A 15,402-nucleotide genomic window follows, 5' to 3' on the forward strand; every position below is an offset into this window, starting at 1 on the left:
AAAAGTTCCTTACATAATAAAGAGGGAACATTACGGTGACTTATGGTTCATCTGAGGGCCCTCTTGTGACTTAAGGCGTCGCTAAGAACAGCTCCAGGCCAATGGACTATTGCTCAATGAGTGGCACGGGCGGGGCCGCGCGCTTGTGCCCCCTCCTCCAACTAAAACGCGCTAAATGAAGCAACCTGAAACCTTCAAATTCTTCCCTTCCAATCGCCAAGTCTTCGCTCTGACTACTGCTCTGTAAGAATGACCTCCAACTTAAGTTTGTGTTTTTATTTTTGTTTTATGTAGAGAAAGGTTGTCACGGATTTGGATCTCTCCTTCATGCGATTACGCAGGATCTACAAGGTAAAGAACTTTTACGCACGCGTGTTTTCACATTTGGTGCGTTTTTCGTTGCCTAAATGACATTTGATTTCGCTGCCCTCGTGGTTTGCAGCGTTTTGTAAAGTCGTAAAATGTTTAAAAGCCATGCTGCAAGCCACATGCTCGGAGCCACAGCAGAGACGCAAACCTATCTTGCTGTTGGCATGGTAGTTGGAAAATGAGTACTAGGACGAAGATGTTTTAGGCACGAAGATGTTTTACTTTATACAAATTTGTGTAGTGTGATAAGTGTAATAATTACATCTACATGTTTTATTCATGATCAAGCTATACACAGCCTCTGTGGGTGCAATTCGTTGTGAGACTTGTTTGGTGCGTTGATTGTAGATGACTGAAAGTAAGCCTTATGGTGTTTAAAGTATATTTTTTGAAAACAAGATTACTGCCTGAACAGGAGTTGTTATTATTCTGTAACAATATTATAGATACAGCCCCGAACCATTCACAGGAGCACATTGTGTTCTTTGATGCAAGTCCAAACTATTGATTGATGTCTAGACAGACAGCTTTTTATAAAAACAATGTGTCCGGTGTGAGCATGTTCCTGAAGTGCACGAGGTGAAAAAGACACCCTGTGTAGTGCACTATGTGTGATGCTATGATACCCCACTGTGTTTTTAATATCCACTGACTTCTCTTGCACAAACGTTTGAACAAGTAGCCAAATCGCTATATAGAGGAGTTACAGTGGCACCCTCACAATTTACTACTGAGAATGTTAATGATGACATGACATTTTTGATTTTTCCAAGAAACTTACGTTGTGTGTGTCTTGTTTATGCTTTTCTGTGAATGTAAACTTCCATAGTACAGTGTACTGAGTGTGTTCCATTGACCCCATGAAACTGTTAAGCTTCAGTTAACAGAAACTGTTTGGTTTCCACACGGAAGGAGGTGACAATGTTGTAAGTCCTGATAATAGAGTTTACTGGATCAGGGTAAATGCAGTGGCCCTATGATGAGCTCCAACAATGGGTCCACATTCTCATCCAGGACAAGACAGTCAAGAGGACTTCTAGAGAACAGGCTACTTGCATCACCTGAAGCAGAAACGGGCTCAAAGGAACTCAGGAAAAGAGAAAAAAAGAGGAGAAGTGAACAATTCAAACTGGTCAAATCTGTATTTAGATATTAAGCACCAACCTGACAGATCTGTTCAAGATTAATGCTGGTTATTGTAACCTGGTGGAGGATGAGAAGATGGCTGTGAAACTGGAGGAAGAGAATACACCTTCAAGAACTTGGATAACTGCAATACAATCCACGCCAGTTAAAGACATAAAATGACAGCCTGCAATTAGGTTGGTGTACATAAAAACCAAACTTAAGAAACAACCAAGGACTCATGCTACCTGAGGCTATGAGGTCAGATCAAGAAAAAGATGAATTCTTTTAAGTGCTGAAGATAACAAGTGAACCTAATGAGTAGGCTTCCACAAAAAAAATTGAAAGTGGCAGAAGGAGAAGGTGGTTAGAGTACTTATAAACTAATCAAACTCAACAGTAATTAGACTTTTCTTAGAAAAAAGAGAGGGTTTACTTCAAACTTGTGTGAGTGTGTGACTGATGGAGTTTGGTAGAGAATGGCAGCCATGATGCTGCTAGTGTGCCTCAGGGCAGCTTTGGCTAGAAAAATAGCTTACCGTAATTGTAATTTGGGAGTGAATGAATACTGCAATTGTACGAAATTGCACAAATGAAAAAGGGGATATTAGTTGGCAGTCTTTAAATGTCAAAGCCTCTCCATTCTCCTGCTGATTGGTTGATTAAGACACACCTCTTTTTCTTATGCACTCAGAATTGGCCAAACTTGACTCCGCCTTTGGTGAAGTACTCCATGCAGTCTGCCAAGAACATCAGTTGTGCAGTAATAATAAGTTGCAGCAGCCATACATGGCCCAACAATGCGTTTATTTACATCAAGGGCGAAGTAGGTCAGTGGGTTGTCAGCATGCAGCGGGAGCTATAGAAGAGCTTGTCTGTATTAAGTTACAATTATTCAAATTTCCATTGGTGTCATAACTGCTAAATTGTTCCCATGCTTCCCTGTGTGCATATGTGTGTCTGCAGTCGAAGTGAAAGGTTCTGGGAATAGCCCGCCCATGTGATTGAGGCAGATTGTATTTCCCTGCCACAGCCATCAAACATGAGTATAGCTAAGTCATATGCAATCCCACTGTGTGTGTGTGTCAATGCTTTATGAGTGCAACAGGTGAAGTGCTTCTGTGTATTAGAATGGATTACTTTGTCACTACTGTGAATGCAGGGTTTCTTTGATAGTGGTTTCCCTCATGGACCATTACACACTATTACAGTATAACATTTAACACCTACATGTGATTTACTTCTTGTTTTAGCCTCCGTTGGTTATTTTTGTAGGCTGGCCCATATTCTTGTAGGTTTCATCTGTCATTATTTGAAAACTATATTGACTTGCAGTTGCATAACTCACTCAAGTCAAAAAGAGGTCAAGCAGTTCGTGAGCCACTGACTCTAGTTCTACTGTACATGGTCTGTGGACTGTGCTTGCATGTTATCGCTGCATAAAGACATTTGCAGATGGTATTAGGGAAATGACAAAAAAGGATATGTTAAACTATTATTAGGCTTATTCCATTTTATTACTCTGGATTTATAACCTTTTTATTACCTTATACTAAGAAGGACAAGTAATTTCTATTGGTAAATTTTCAAAACACTTCACATGTCAGATCTCCTTACTTAGTTTGACCACATGAGCATTGGGAGTTCATGTCCTCATGTTTGGATTCTGGAGACTGGCCATTATTCTAGTCACTGTGCCAAAAACACTAGAGCATGTCATTCTCCCCTCTTAAGCTTTATTGAACACTTCACTTGTCACTTAACTAGTTTATACTTCCTTCTAATGCTCTGTCCAGTGTCTGTGTGTATTCTGCTCTTAGACGATGGTATAATCTTGACAATGATCTCACTTCGCAGGAATGTGCATGGGATGTTTGACTGACAGAGAAAGATCCTCTCCATACTTGCATATAGTGCTGTAGATTTTTTGCATTGTGTCTGAATGTGTTTGGTTAAAGTAAACTATAGACTGTTCCATTTAAACTGCCCTATTGTAAGTGTAAGCTTGTTCCAGATGTTCTTCTGTTGTGGCCCTTGTTCGGGGGCTTTTCCATGTCTCCTCTGTGTCTGTTATGTAACATGTGTCAGCAACACTAATGCATTTGAATGGACCCCCAGTTTTTTGTCCAGCTGAATTGATGTTACATAAGTGGTTTTGTATGACCCTTTTTTCTTAGCACAAAATTTTACTTTTTTAACTTTTTATTTTACGCTACTGTTTACTTGTTGCATTGCAAAGCTCAGATTTAGAACTGAGAAAAATGACTTTTTGACTAATACTATTTTTGATTAATACAACTTGCTGGAAGTTGGAAAAAACAAAACAAAACAAAAAAAACACTGTGTCATTGCGTTGTTGGGGTACCAAACAGAAAGTTCATTGGGCATTATCAAATTATAAATATATTCCAAACTATGTAGAATATTTATTATTTATTTGTGATATATTTAAATTACCTTGCTTGGATCAATGACCTATCTTTCATCTGTTAAAAAGACAACAGCATACAAAACAACTGTGGCTTCATTCATGTACCATGTACAACATTTTGTTATTATTAGCAACCATCACAAGTCTTCTTATTTTGTCTCTTCTAGAGAGAGGAGTGTGTAACCTTTCCCCTGTGACTTCTGAACTCTGAACCCAGGCCGATACCCCCTCTGGCCCCTCCCCTCCCGTCCCCGCGGCCTCATTGTCACTGATGGCGCTGGAAAAGATTGTGCATTTTGGGAAGCAGCTTCTGAGGGTGAAGGTGGTGAACTGTAACGCGGAGGAGTCCCGACTGTCCCGATGTCTCAACACATTCGACCTGGTGGCCCTGGGCGTGGGCAGTACTTTGGGAGCAGGAGTCTATGTGTTAGCTGGAGCTGTAGCCAGGCAAAACTCAGGTATGTTCAATGAAGTTTTAATTCTATTATTTGATTTTGTCAAATATTCTCTTCTCATTCATGACCTTATGACCAGATCACCTGCCTTGTCTTGTAATGGCACTCATGGCATGTAATGATGTAAAAGACTTTGTAGTCACATATTTTTTCAGCTCACATTTCTTTATGGACCAACTGTTGCTGGTTCAACATATTTTATTTGTAGGACTCCTTTTAATAGAGTGACCACTGCAAACTGGATGCAGACTGAAATCTGACAGTTCATTTAGATGCTCTTTCCTTGTTATTTTACTCATAAAATTCAGTATCTCATGTTGTATGTCTAGTAAGACAGATTAAAAACAATCAGTGGTCATAATGTAGTGGCTGATAATGTAAATGTCTCTAACATTTAGCTTCTCTAATTTTCAGGACCTGCGATTGTGCTGTCTTTCTTGATAGCAGCTTTAGCTTCAGTATTAGCCGGTCTGTGCTATGCTGAGTTTGGTGCTCGGGTTCCTAAAACAGGCTCGGCGTATCTGTACTCATATGTGACAGTGGGTGAACTATGGGCCTTCATCACAGGCTGGAACCTCATACTCTCCTATATTATTGGTAATGCTAAACATGTTATCATTTCTATGGTCTCACAATTTATATCTTCTTATTCATAAAATATATGTTGTGTGTTAAAGGCACCTCCAGTGTGGCCCGTGCATGGAGCGCTACCTTTGACGAATTGATAGGGAAGAGAATCGAGCACTTCTGCTCCACATACATGTCCATGAATGCTCCTGGTGTGTTAGCAAAGTACCCTGACTTGTTTGCTGTTATCATCATAATCACACTTACAGGTATGAAGGATATATAATTTTTTGTATACAATAGTAATGTAGTATATAAAATGTTGTGTGTATCAAACAATTAGTAATATGACTCATTTTAGTCAATGTCAGTTTATCAACTCCTAATGAAATTGTCTTTTTATATTATTCATTTATTACAAATTTTTGTTGTTTTTCACATCTTACCATATAATTCTCTTCCAGGGTTACTGGCCTTTGGAGTTAAAGAGTCAGCGATGGTGAATAAGGTGTTCACATGCGTTAACATTCTGGTGCTGTTGTTCATGGTGATCTCTGGACTAGTCAAAGGCACTTTGAAGAACTGGCAACTAGACCCTGAACAGATACTCAATGACAACTACACAAGTAACTCCAGCTTCAAGTAAGCACATGCCAAGCAAAAACATTTCATATCCTTAAAATCTAATTTTATCCTATTTGTGTGACTTCCACATGTAGTCAGTGATTTGTTTAGTAACTGTAAATGTGACATTTATTCCCATTTTTTATTACTTGATAAGTTAACAATTTTAATAGCCTTATTAAACCATGACCAAAGACCCAAATCATAATGAACAAATAGTTCAGGCTTAGTAATCATTATTACACTAACTAACCCTAACTCCTAACCCCTAGCCCTTAAATAAATAGTTACTAAACCATGTGTATGTATCATTCTTTTTTTATCATTATTATTAAGGACTACAGAATATAACATTTAAAAAATACAACAGTCAACATTTAACTATTACAATAATTAGCATAAAACAAAGGACAGAAACTAAAGCAACACATAAACATACCGCTAGGCCCCCTTACATTGACACACGGCGGCCAATTCATAACTGAAATTCCTTTTTTCTCTTTTTCTTCCCTTTTTTTTTTTAAAATAATTTTCCTCTCCCATTAAAAAAAAAAAAGGCCCTATACTTAAACATAAAAATACTTAAAAATATTATTTTCACCATCATAATTTGCATCATTCTTAATAAACTGTCTGTTCATTAAGAGTTGTCTGATTGAGTTCACTTTTGTTTACATTTCTTTTGCAGTTTGACAAATGGTTTGCCGACCAAAGAACAGTTGGGAGTTGGGGGCTTCATGCCATTTGGCTTTACTGGGGTCCTGTCTGGAGCTGCCACTTGCTTCTATGCTTTTGTTGGATTCGACTGCATCGCCACCACAGGCCAGTGTGTAGAAGTGTGCTCTAGTCTGGTGCTCTAGTAGCTTTCTCTCCTTACAGTAGAACCCCTGACTTGAGTGGGCCCTGGGGGTAGGGAGAGGTGTAACTGGATCTTTTAAACTTGTCATATCCTAAGCATGCCTCAACATCTTGGAGTATTACATAAGATAGAAAAAAAAGAAAATCATACATTTGGCCTAAATCTTTCACTGGTCATGATAAACGGACAAGTCCCTGGGGAGTTTTGCTGTATATAAAGCAGTGAGTAGTGCTGCAGTTTTTGTCTACCCCACTGTAACTTACACCTGTGAATGACTCGTCAGTGCATTTAAAGAAGTGATTTCTCTGATTGTTTCCAGCTTGACTTTTGGCTATACCCTTGGTATTCACCTCCCCATTTTCCCTGCAGTCTGATTGGTTAACCTGACACTCACTGGAAATGATTGCTTCAGCTTGAGTGGGGGCAGATCTGTCACACTAACCAAAACAGCCCATAGTAATTATATCATATGCACATGTAGCTGGGTGACGTACTAGTACATATACACAGGCTACGGTGCTTACAATGGCTGCACACAAACAGAGTACCTGTCATGTGTAATAAATGAGCATTCTGAGGAAAAACAGAAATGCTTACACACTCCATCATCTTAGTACAAGACTGGAGTGTTGGTTTAAGTGGAGCAGTTGCGTAATGACCTGCAGCTGAATGGCTTTGGGAAAAATAAGCTCCTTGTCCTAACTGCTGCAAATACACCGTGCAGAATGTTCCTAAAATGCATCTGTTTTTTTCAGAACTATTGGAAGAATGCCAAAACACTGACTGATAATGTGGCAGCGAGAGGATTTTCAACTAAACAACTACACTTTGACACCCTATTTTAATATACTAGAATTAAATTAATTGCACGTCACCTGCACTCTTAAAAAATAAATAAATTACAACTGATCATGGGTTGTCAGTGCCTAAACCTGCATAGAGGACATAATAGTTTTTGTGTTTTTAGTGTATGGACAGGCCATGTATCATGTAGCTCATTCCCTGCAGGTGCTGGGGTTTAGGTAGTGACCATTCAGATCAGAGTCCTTATAAGGTTTCAGCCCACAGGTTTGAAAACTAAAACAAAACACAACAAAAAACAAACAAACAATAACATACATATTCAACATGGACATCAATATTATATATATATATATAATTTTTTATAATTAAGAATAAATTAGCATTACAGTGGTTAACAGTCAGAGCTGTATTGGACTTTTAACATGTTTACCTCTTGGATTTACCTAAAAAAGAAAAAAGTCAGTTGTTGTAAGATATTAACTAGTAGTGTATACTGTGAAAATGTTCTGTGACTTTTAGCAGTCTATGTAGTAACACGTAATCTGCCTCTACAGGTGAGGAGGTGAAGAACCCCCAGCGGGCCATCCCCATTGGTATTGTCTCATCTTTACTGATCTGTTTTGTGGCCTACTTTGGGGTCTCTGCTGCTCTCACTATGATGATGCCGTACTACCTGCTGGACCCCAACAGCCCTCTGCCTGTAGCCTTCAACTACGTGGGATGGGGAGGGGCCAAATACGCTGTAGCTGTTGGTTCACTCTGTGCTTTGTCTACAAGGTAAGTTTACACACAACTACCCTGACTCACCCTGCTCTACAACTAATTTCATCATAGTAAAACCTACTACTGTTTTTATGTACACCACTGGGCAAAATGAGCACATGGTCATGTTTAAACAATCATGTTTGCAAATAATCAAGAAGGTTCAAAAATGTTAAATCAATAATTACATACATAAAGTATATATATTTGTCTTTGTCGTTGTGAGTCTTTTGTTCAGTGCTGTAGATAAATTAAATGTGCATCTTGTATGTTTGACTAATTCCTCTGCTAGCCTGATAGGTGCTATGTTCCCCATGCCTCGAGTGCTCTGGGCTATGGCTGAGGATGGGCTGCTATTCAAGTTCATGGCGTTCATCAGCCCCCGCACCAAAATCCCAATAACTGCCACCCTGACCTCAGGCGCAGGGGCAGGTGAGACTAACACGCATGTCTAACAGAGCCACTGCTTTGCATGTGCTGCCTTACAAACTCCTGCGGTTTTACAAATAGTAAAACACACATGACAGACATGACCAGATGCAGGATTACACACAGAAGGGGATGACAACCAAATCCTGCACGGGTCCTTTTTTGGAGACTTGCACCTGCCCGCACCTGTGCAGTACAGCACCACACCCGCCTGTAAACCCGCGATTTTATCAATGTTAAACGCGCACCCACCCATATCCGTTAACATTCCACCCGTTACCCTAACTGAAGCATCCATCAGAATATGAAATGAAAAGTTACGACTTGAAACGGTTCCGCTTTCTTCATTACGAATATGAATTCACAGACACGACTCAACTGTCATCACTTCACAGGCTTTATTTACTGAGCAGAAGAAACACGGATTGAGATGCCGGAATTTTGCGCTGCACATGCCACAGACTGAACCAGGACTAAACCAGGACTGACCCAGACTGACCCAGGACTAACCCAGGGCTGAACTAGGAGTAAAACAGGACTAAACCAGGACTAAACCAGAACGGAACCAGGGCTCACTGTCAGGACTGGCTCAGAGGTGCGCCCGCGTAGACTGTCAGGTGACCGCAGGCGAAGGGACCGGAGCAGATCTCCACGCGCACAGAGGTAGTTGCTGCCATTGCCCGGATCTCTCTCTCTCTCAAGTCCAAGATTAGTTCTGGTGTAGTCCTGGTTTAGTCCTGATATATTCCTGACCCGCTAGTGTGTAATCACTACCCACCCGCATAAAGCCCCCCCCCCCGTAAAATTCCAGAACGTTAAAACTATTTGCCTGTACCTGTCATGTACTGACCCGATGCAGGACTTTGGTTGACAATAGGTAAAAAAATTTATCAAACTTTTTGGGGACCCAGAGCATAATTTCCAATAGTTATCTAATATTGCCTTTAGGGTAACTAAGGGCATCTGCTTCTTCAGACAGTTCACACTTTACTGTGATTAGTTAAATCCACTTGGAAATCACTTAGTTCATAGTAGAGGTAAGATCTTAAGACCGAGCCCAAGCCCGATTTCGGGTCGGGTCGGGCCTAAATGTCGATCATTACTTCGGGTCGGGTTGGGCTCGGGCTTCAAATAAATATATGTTTATAAAATGTATGCTAAAACGATGTGTGGATACTAAACTAAGGAATACTTGTTATAAAATAAATAATATGGATAAAACAGAGAAGTAATGTAATGTAATTGCTATTTAACTACTAAACAGGATCCGCAGAGCCAGAGCTCTGCGCACGTGAACGCCCCCTCTTAATTTAATAATCTTCCCCTCCGCAAGTCTGCATCTATTTTGACCTGGTATCCCCAATATGGAGGAGCAAGAAGTTAAACTAAAGGCAGGAGAACTGAAAAGACAAACACGCACCGGTAAGAGTGAGGTGTGGAAAAGCTTCAAATTGATTGTTGAAAATGCTACAGAAACTTGCGTTGGCTTCGCTGAATGTCGTCAATGTGGCGCTTTGCTTTCATACCAAGACTGGCACCTCGACACTGAGCACTACTCCTCCTCCCGAGTCACAAATAAAATATGACATTTCGGGTTTGCTTCGGGCTCGGGCCTGCAAATCAAGTTAATTGGTCGGGCTCGGGCCGGGTCGGGTTTTAATACCCGCGGGCCGGGTCGGGTCGGGCTGGATTTTTTAGGCCTGATCTCACCTCTAGTTCATAGCAGAGGTTGTCTGACCAGCCAGTTCCTTTTACATTCTGTTCAAGTTTAGAAGGGTCTAGAACCAGACCATAGAGCATGAAAACTTGAGACAATCCAACCACAGCTGCTGAATTGAATAATGTGTCCTTCAAACGCGGAAGACATCTCCTCTCGAAAATTCTGTTTAAAACTAAATATATAACTTGATTTACCTGAGATAAGTAATAGTTTGGTGCTTTGTTGATTCCATTAAAAGCCGCACTGTTTCTCAATCCTTTATGTAGATTTATTTTGTAGATTTATTTTTTATGTGTAAGCCGCCATGGTTGTTTTTGACCTGCACAGATCATGTGTCTCTCTGACTGGTTAATCCACCTGTCAATCATACCCTCTGAAATTAGGGAGACAGAATCCACTCGTCTTTTTAAAGTTTTTTACAAGTGTGTGGTTCTGTCTGGAGAGGTCATAACAGAGGCTGACCAATAGGAGAGATCTGTGCTTGAGAATGGAGCTGTAATAAATACAATTATTTTCCCATTATTATATTACATTATTAACGTAATTTAACCATGTATGCCTATTTTGGGTTATGTTGCCTTATCATTAACTCATAGACTTTCTGATTTGTGGGAAATACTATCAATACTAAACAGCAATAATGGCATGAAAAACAATATGCATGTTCCACTGAAACCCACAACTTTTCTGTTTGGCATCATACTTTCTAAATATAAACTCAATTGTCAAACTGAATGCCTTTGTCCAACACTACTGCTCTCTACTGTTGCCCCAATTTGACACTTGATCCACATACTCCCTCAGTCTGTTGGGTTCCATGTTCCCCTTGCCCCGTATAATCTTTGCGATGGCACGGGATGGTCTGCTCTTCTCCTTCCTGGCCCACATCAGCGAGAGGAAAGCCCCCATTACCTCCACTGTTGCCGCTGGTGTCATGTCTGGTAAGACAAGAAATGCATGTCCAACTTTAAAGAGGAAGTGCACACAGAGAGGGAGGTTTAGGTTAAAAGGGCTACAGGCACTTCCTGGTTTAACCTGCATGCACAAAAGACTATTTGTGTTAAAACATACTAGTACATGCCTGTGAGAGAATGTGGAAACTTTAAACTATTTATTTGCAATTTGAACAGCCCAGGGCCAAAACAAGCCACTGTCTAAAACAGTCTTATGACCTTGTGGTCATCCTAAGTGTCCTTTAAATATCTATTGTTTGTTCCCTAGCGATCATGGCTTTCCTGTTTGACCTGAAGGACTTGGTGGATCTCATGTCCATAGGCACACTGCTGGCCTACACTCTGGTGGCTGCCTGTGTCCTGGTGCTGAGGTCAGTGTGCCCACATTGGTACAGAATATGGTGGTTGACTTTCAGTTACAAATACACAGTTTCCTTTTTAAGGTGACCTGAGTTTTTCTAGCAGCAGCATGATCATTATCTCTTTCTGTTTTAGACACAACTCTTTGTTTATGTTTAAAGCTGTTGTTTCTGAAAGCAGGCCTGTTTCAAATGGCCCAATGTGTCACAAAGCCACTATTCCCTGTGATAGTGGTGAATCAACTAAAAACATGTATCTTTTATTGTCTAGCTGTTAAGTTAGTATTAAGTTAAGTTAAGTTAATATTTTAGTATCTGCACTGAAACTTAATAATCACAGGATATACACTAAATACAGTTTTAATATTTTGCCTGTAAATTGTGTGTACTGTTATATTATTTATTGTATCAGATCCAAGTTATACATGTGTATTTTCTGTGTGTCAGGTATCAACCCGAGCAGCCTGCTGTGGCCTATGAGATGGCCAACACTCACGAGGACATGGATCTCATAGACGGCATCAGTATCCCCAGCATGGGCATGCTCCCAGGGATGGAGGAGAGGCTCAGCTTCAGAAGCGTTATGTTCCCAGACAACCCAGAGCCGTCTGCACTGTCTGGATACATTGTCAACGTTAGTGCGTCACTGTTAGGTAAAGGTTTATTCACACGCGATAATATACATATAAACCAGGAAATTATGTTTGTGACATTATGTTGTCCTCTGTCAGGGGTGCTGATCCTGGCCTTCAGTGTCCTGGCGGTGCAGGGTGGCACTGCTCTGTGGAACCTGGCTGTCCTCAGCCTCATCTTCATTGTGTGTTTGCTGTTGGTCTTTGTCATCTGGAGGCAGCCGGAGAGCAAGACCAAACTCTCTTTCAAGGTTTCTATCTTTTGCTTCTATATTTCATTCAGTTTGTTCCCTTAAGGTTGATAGTTGTCTTAGTTGTCTCTTGTTTTCCTTCTCAGGTTCCGTTCTTACCTTTTATTCCTGTTATTAGCATGTTTGTTAATGTCTACTTGATGATGCAGTTGGACTCTGGCACCTGGATACGTTTTTCTATCTGGATGACTATAGGTGAGCGTGATTATATTGCTATGTGTAGCTTTCTGAATCATAATGTGGCATTTTTCTGTTTCTCTGTTGAAGGAATGGTCATTTACTTCTGCTATGGCATCCACCATAGTGCTGAAGCTGCAACAAACCGCTCTTCTCCTGATGCTGAGATGCACAGTCTTAAGCCTGATCATGAACTGGACTCAATGACTCGAGAAAAACAAGCTTTCCTTCACAATAGCACAGACGCTTTGGAAGATGAGGACTGAGAATATGAAAAAAAAAGAAAAAAAATGAATCAAATAGGGCCCAATATGTGATAGGTTAATAAAGGTTCATTCACCTTTACCTGCCATGGAATCCTTGTTTGTCCCCTTGTTACAAATTTCTGACGTTAGAGCCTAGAAGTTTCCTTCTCCTTCTGAATCAGGGGGCATTACCCGCATTACAAAATGGGGACAAGTCTGTTGTTAGGTGTGATGGAGTTTTATGGGAGATCATATTTTCCCTTATCTGATCAACATATCATTATTGCATAATCCTCCCTATACTATGGATTGGTACCTAAAGGGAAAAGTTGAACATGTGCCAAATCATATGTAAGCCGATATGTTGAAATGCTGCTTTAATCGTCTTGATCAATTGCACAATCTACTGCGACACTCCACAGCTGTCAGAGGGGTTGTGGTTACCCTGACCCCAGCCCAGGTCACACTGTCCACTGCGTTTGGGAAAATGCCGTGGAGCTGCAGGGTTAGCCTCTATATGTCTAATCTAAAATGTAGTATAAATAACCTTCGTGACAGTTAACATTTAGACTTGGCAGTCATGATGACTTTAATAATTGACATTTTTATTGTCAAAGCAATCTATAATATATTATCAATATTAAAACTTATCTTGTAAGATGTTTGAGTATAATATCCAGAAATAATTCTTTAATATTCTGAATTGAATGTCTTAATATGTAAAACACAGCTAGTTAAAGACTTCTTACAGTTCTGGCTTGTGTCTCTTTGCTATGTTGTTTTTTTTTTACAATTTGGTTGTCTTTGGCCATGTGCTTTTGAAGAGTTATTTGTCAATTATAATGTGAATTTATTGTTGGAAAGCTCCTTGGGAAGCAGCAACTTGTTTTCAAGGAGGAATAGTGATTACATGATGACTAAGTAGTTTCAAAAGGGTCAACATAAACCTCTTTACTACATATAATTTAGAACACATTTAAAAATCAAAACAAACAAAACAAATGTAATGTGAAATAAGGGAATGTATCATATAAAACATGTAGATACTGTTTATATTTCTTGGGGTAAATTATTTGTAAATTAGCAAGTGCCTTATGCAGTGTCTGTTTGCTTAATTAGCCTCGCTGTATATGTGCCTTATTGAAAACTTGCTTATATTGTACATTTGCTTTCCTGATCATTTTCTTCTCAGGGAGGAAAACTGTTGCCTGTGCATTTCTTTGTCATTAATTATTGTTGTACAGGAATATTTGGAGAAAAGTTGCAAGTGGTGTGACTGTGACAAAAACAAGTAATATTAGGTTGTTATTTTTCAGTACAAAAAACTACATTAATAAGTGTAGTACAGAGGCTGTTATGTATACTGTATGTTTTACAGTGAACCCTGGGCAATTCAGATAACAGTATAATGGTTTGTCCTTTTTTGTGTTTACATCTGAAATGAATAAAACAGGTGATGTATATTAATAATAAAAGTCAAGATGGAATAACCACCCAAGACTATGCATTATGTCATATTTGTGCTCATAATTATGATTTGTTGCTCAATTTTAGAATAAGAATTTCAGTATTATTTTTCTTTGGCTAAAAAAATGCAAAGCAAAAGCTTGGCCATTGTGGCTTGTCAAAACCTGATTTCTTCAGATTGCAGAGGCTAAGCAAGGCCAGACCTTAGTACTTGGATGCGAGAGTGCTGGGAATATCAGGTACCACAGAGTGGTGCCAGGGGCGAAAATGTTGTTGTGTCCTTAGGCAAGACACTTCACACACATTGTCTGGTATGAATGTGTGTGTATACATGTTGGTGGTGGTTAGGTGAGCCAATGGTGCAGATTGGCAGCCTTGCTTCTGTCAGTCTACCCCAGGGCGGCTGTGGCTACATAAGTATCTTACTAAAGCCCAGTGTGGAGAGAAAGAATGATGCACTGTAAACCCCTTTGTGTGTCTTGAAAGGCACTATTATATAATCTCCAGTGGTTATTTAGTTAATGATACATAAAGCATGAAGAAAGACTTTATCCAGACTGAACAAGTCTTATTAAGAATTATTCTTTAAGTAAGAATTTAGAGATTAGGATTTGAACTAATCACTAAGTAGTTAGTTACTAAGCCTGAATCATTCTTAACTTCTCACTATTTCAGCCTACTTCCTAAAATGTCTGAATAAAAGCCCTTTGGAGCACAGGCAAAGGGCTGGTCTCTTTGTGAAGATGACGCTTTGCCGTCTACTCTCATTTTGAGTGGGAAGAAGCTCTACATTGAGGAAATTCAGATTTCAAATTTTGCTTGAATTGTCTGGAGCAAATATAACAATGAGTACAGCTGGTGTCTCTGGGGACAGTAGAATGAGCATTTGTTGGTCCTTGACAATTCCCATGTCAAAGATGAAGCATATCTCACTAAACATGAGAATTAGGGACTTGTAATTAGACAAAAAAAACAAAAAACAAAACAAAAAAACAAAACAAAAAACACATAACCGTGAGATGGAGAGTTCACCTTTATCAAATGTTGTGAATGAACAGTCTTTATTCAAACATTATTTGGGATATGTAAATAAGCCACAGTATGTAACTTTCTAGACTAAAATAAAAGCATATTTTGTCATTATGGATGTTTTAATTGCGCAGATAAACCTGG

The 15,402-nt window shown here is 39.6% G+C and overlaps 1 protein-coding gene across 2 annotated transcripts; it reads left to right on the plus strand.

Moving 5' to 3' along the window:
* The first annotated feature begins 185 nt into the window (after window positions 1-185).
* Window positions 186-14,251, plus strand: slc7a1a (solute carrier family 7 member 1a). 2 transcript variants are annotated; one of them, XM_055148769.1, is made up of 13 exons: window positions 186-351; window positions 4,093-4,383; window positions 4,795-4,977; window positions 5,058-5,216; window positions 5,412-5,589; window positions 6,260-6,393; window positions 7,789-8,011; window positions 8,289-8,428; window positions 11,367-11,469; window positions 11,905-12,110; window positions 12,189-12,340; window positions 12,427-12,535; window positions 12,608-14,251. In XM_055148769.1, exons 2-13 carry the CDS (start codon window positions 4,197-4,199, stop codon window positions 12,781-12,783), a joined length of 1,950 nt encoding a protein of 649 aa, XP_055004744.1. In that variant the 5' UTR covers window positions 186-351; window positions 4,093-4,196; the 3' UTR covers window positions 12,784-14,251. The 2 variants fall into 2 exon arrangements, with proteins under 2 accessions (XP_055004744.1, XP_055004745.1); XM_055148770.1 differs by lacking the exon at window positions 8,289-8,428 and adding an exon at window positions 10,950-11,086.
* The last annotated feature ends 1,151 nt before the right edge of the window (window positions 14,252-15,402 follow it).

This window comes from Boleophthalmus pectinirostris, unplaced genomic scaffold, assembly GCF_026225935.1.
Source record: "Boleophthalmus pectinirostris isolate CB_2022bp ecotype Guang Dong unplaced genomic scaffold, ASM2622593v1 HiC_scaffold_12, whole genome shotgun sequence".
NCBI lineage: Eukaryota > Metazoa > Chordata > Actinopteri > Gobiiformes > Gobiidae > Boleophthalmus > Boleophthalmus pectinirostris.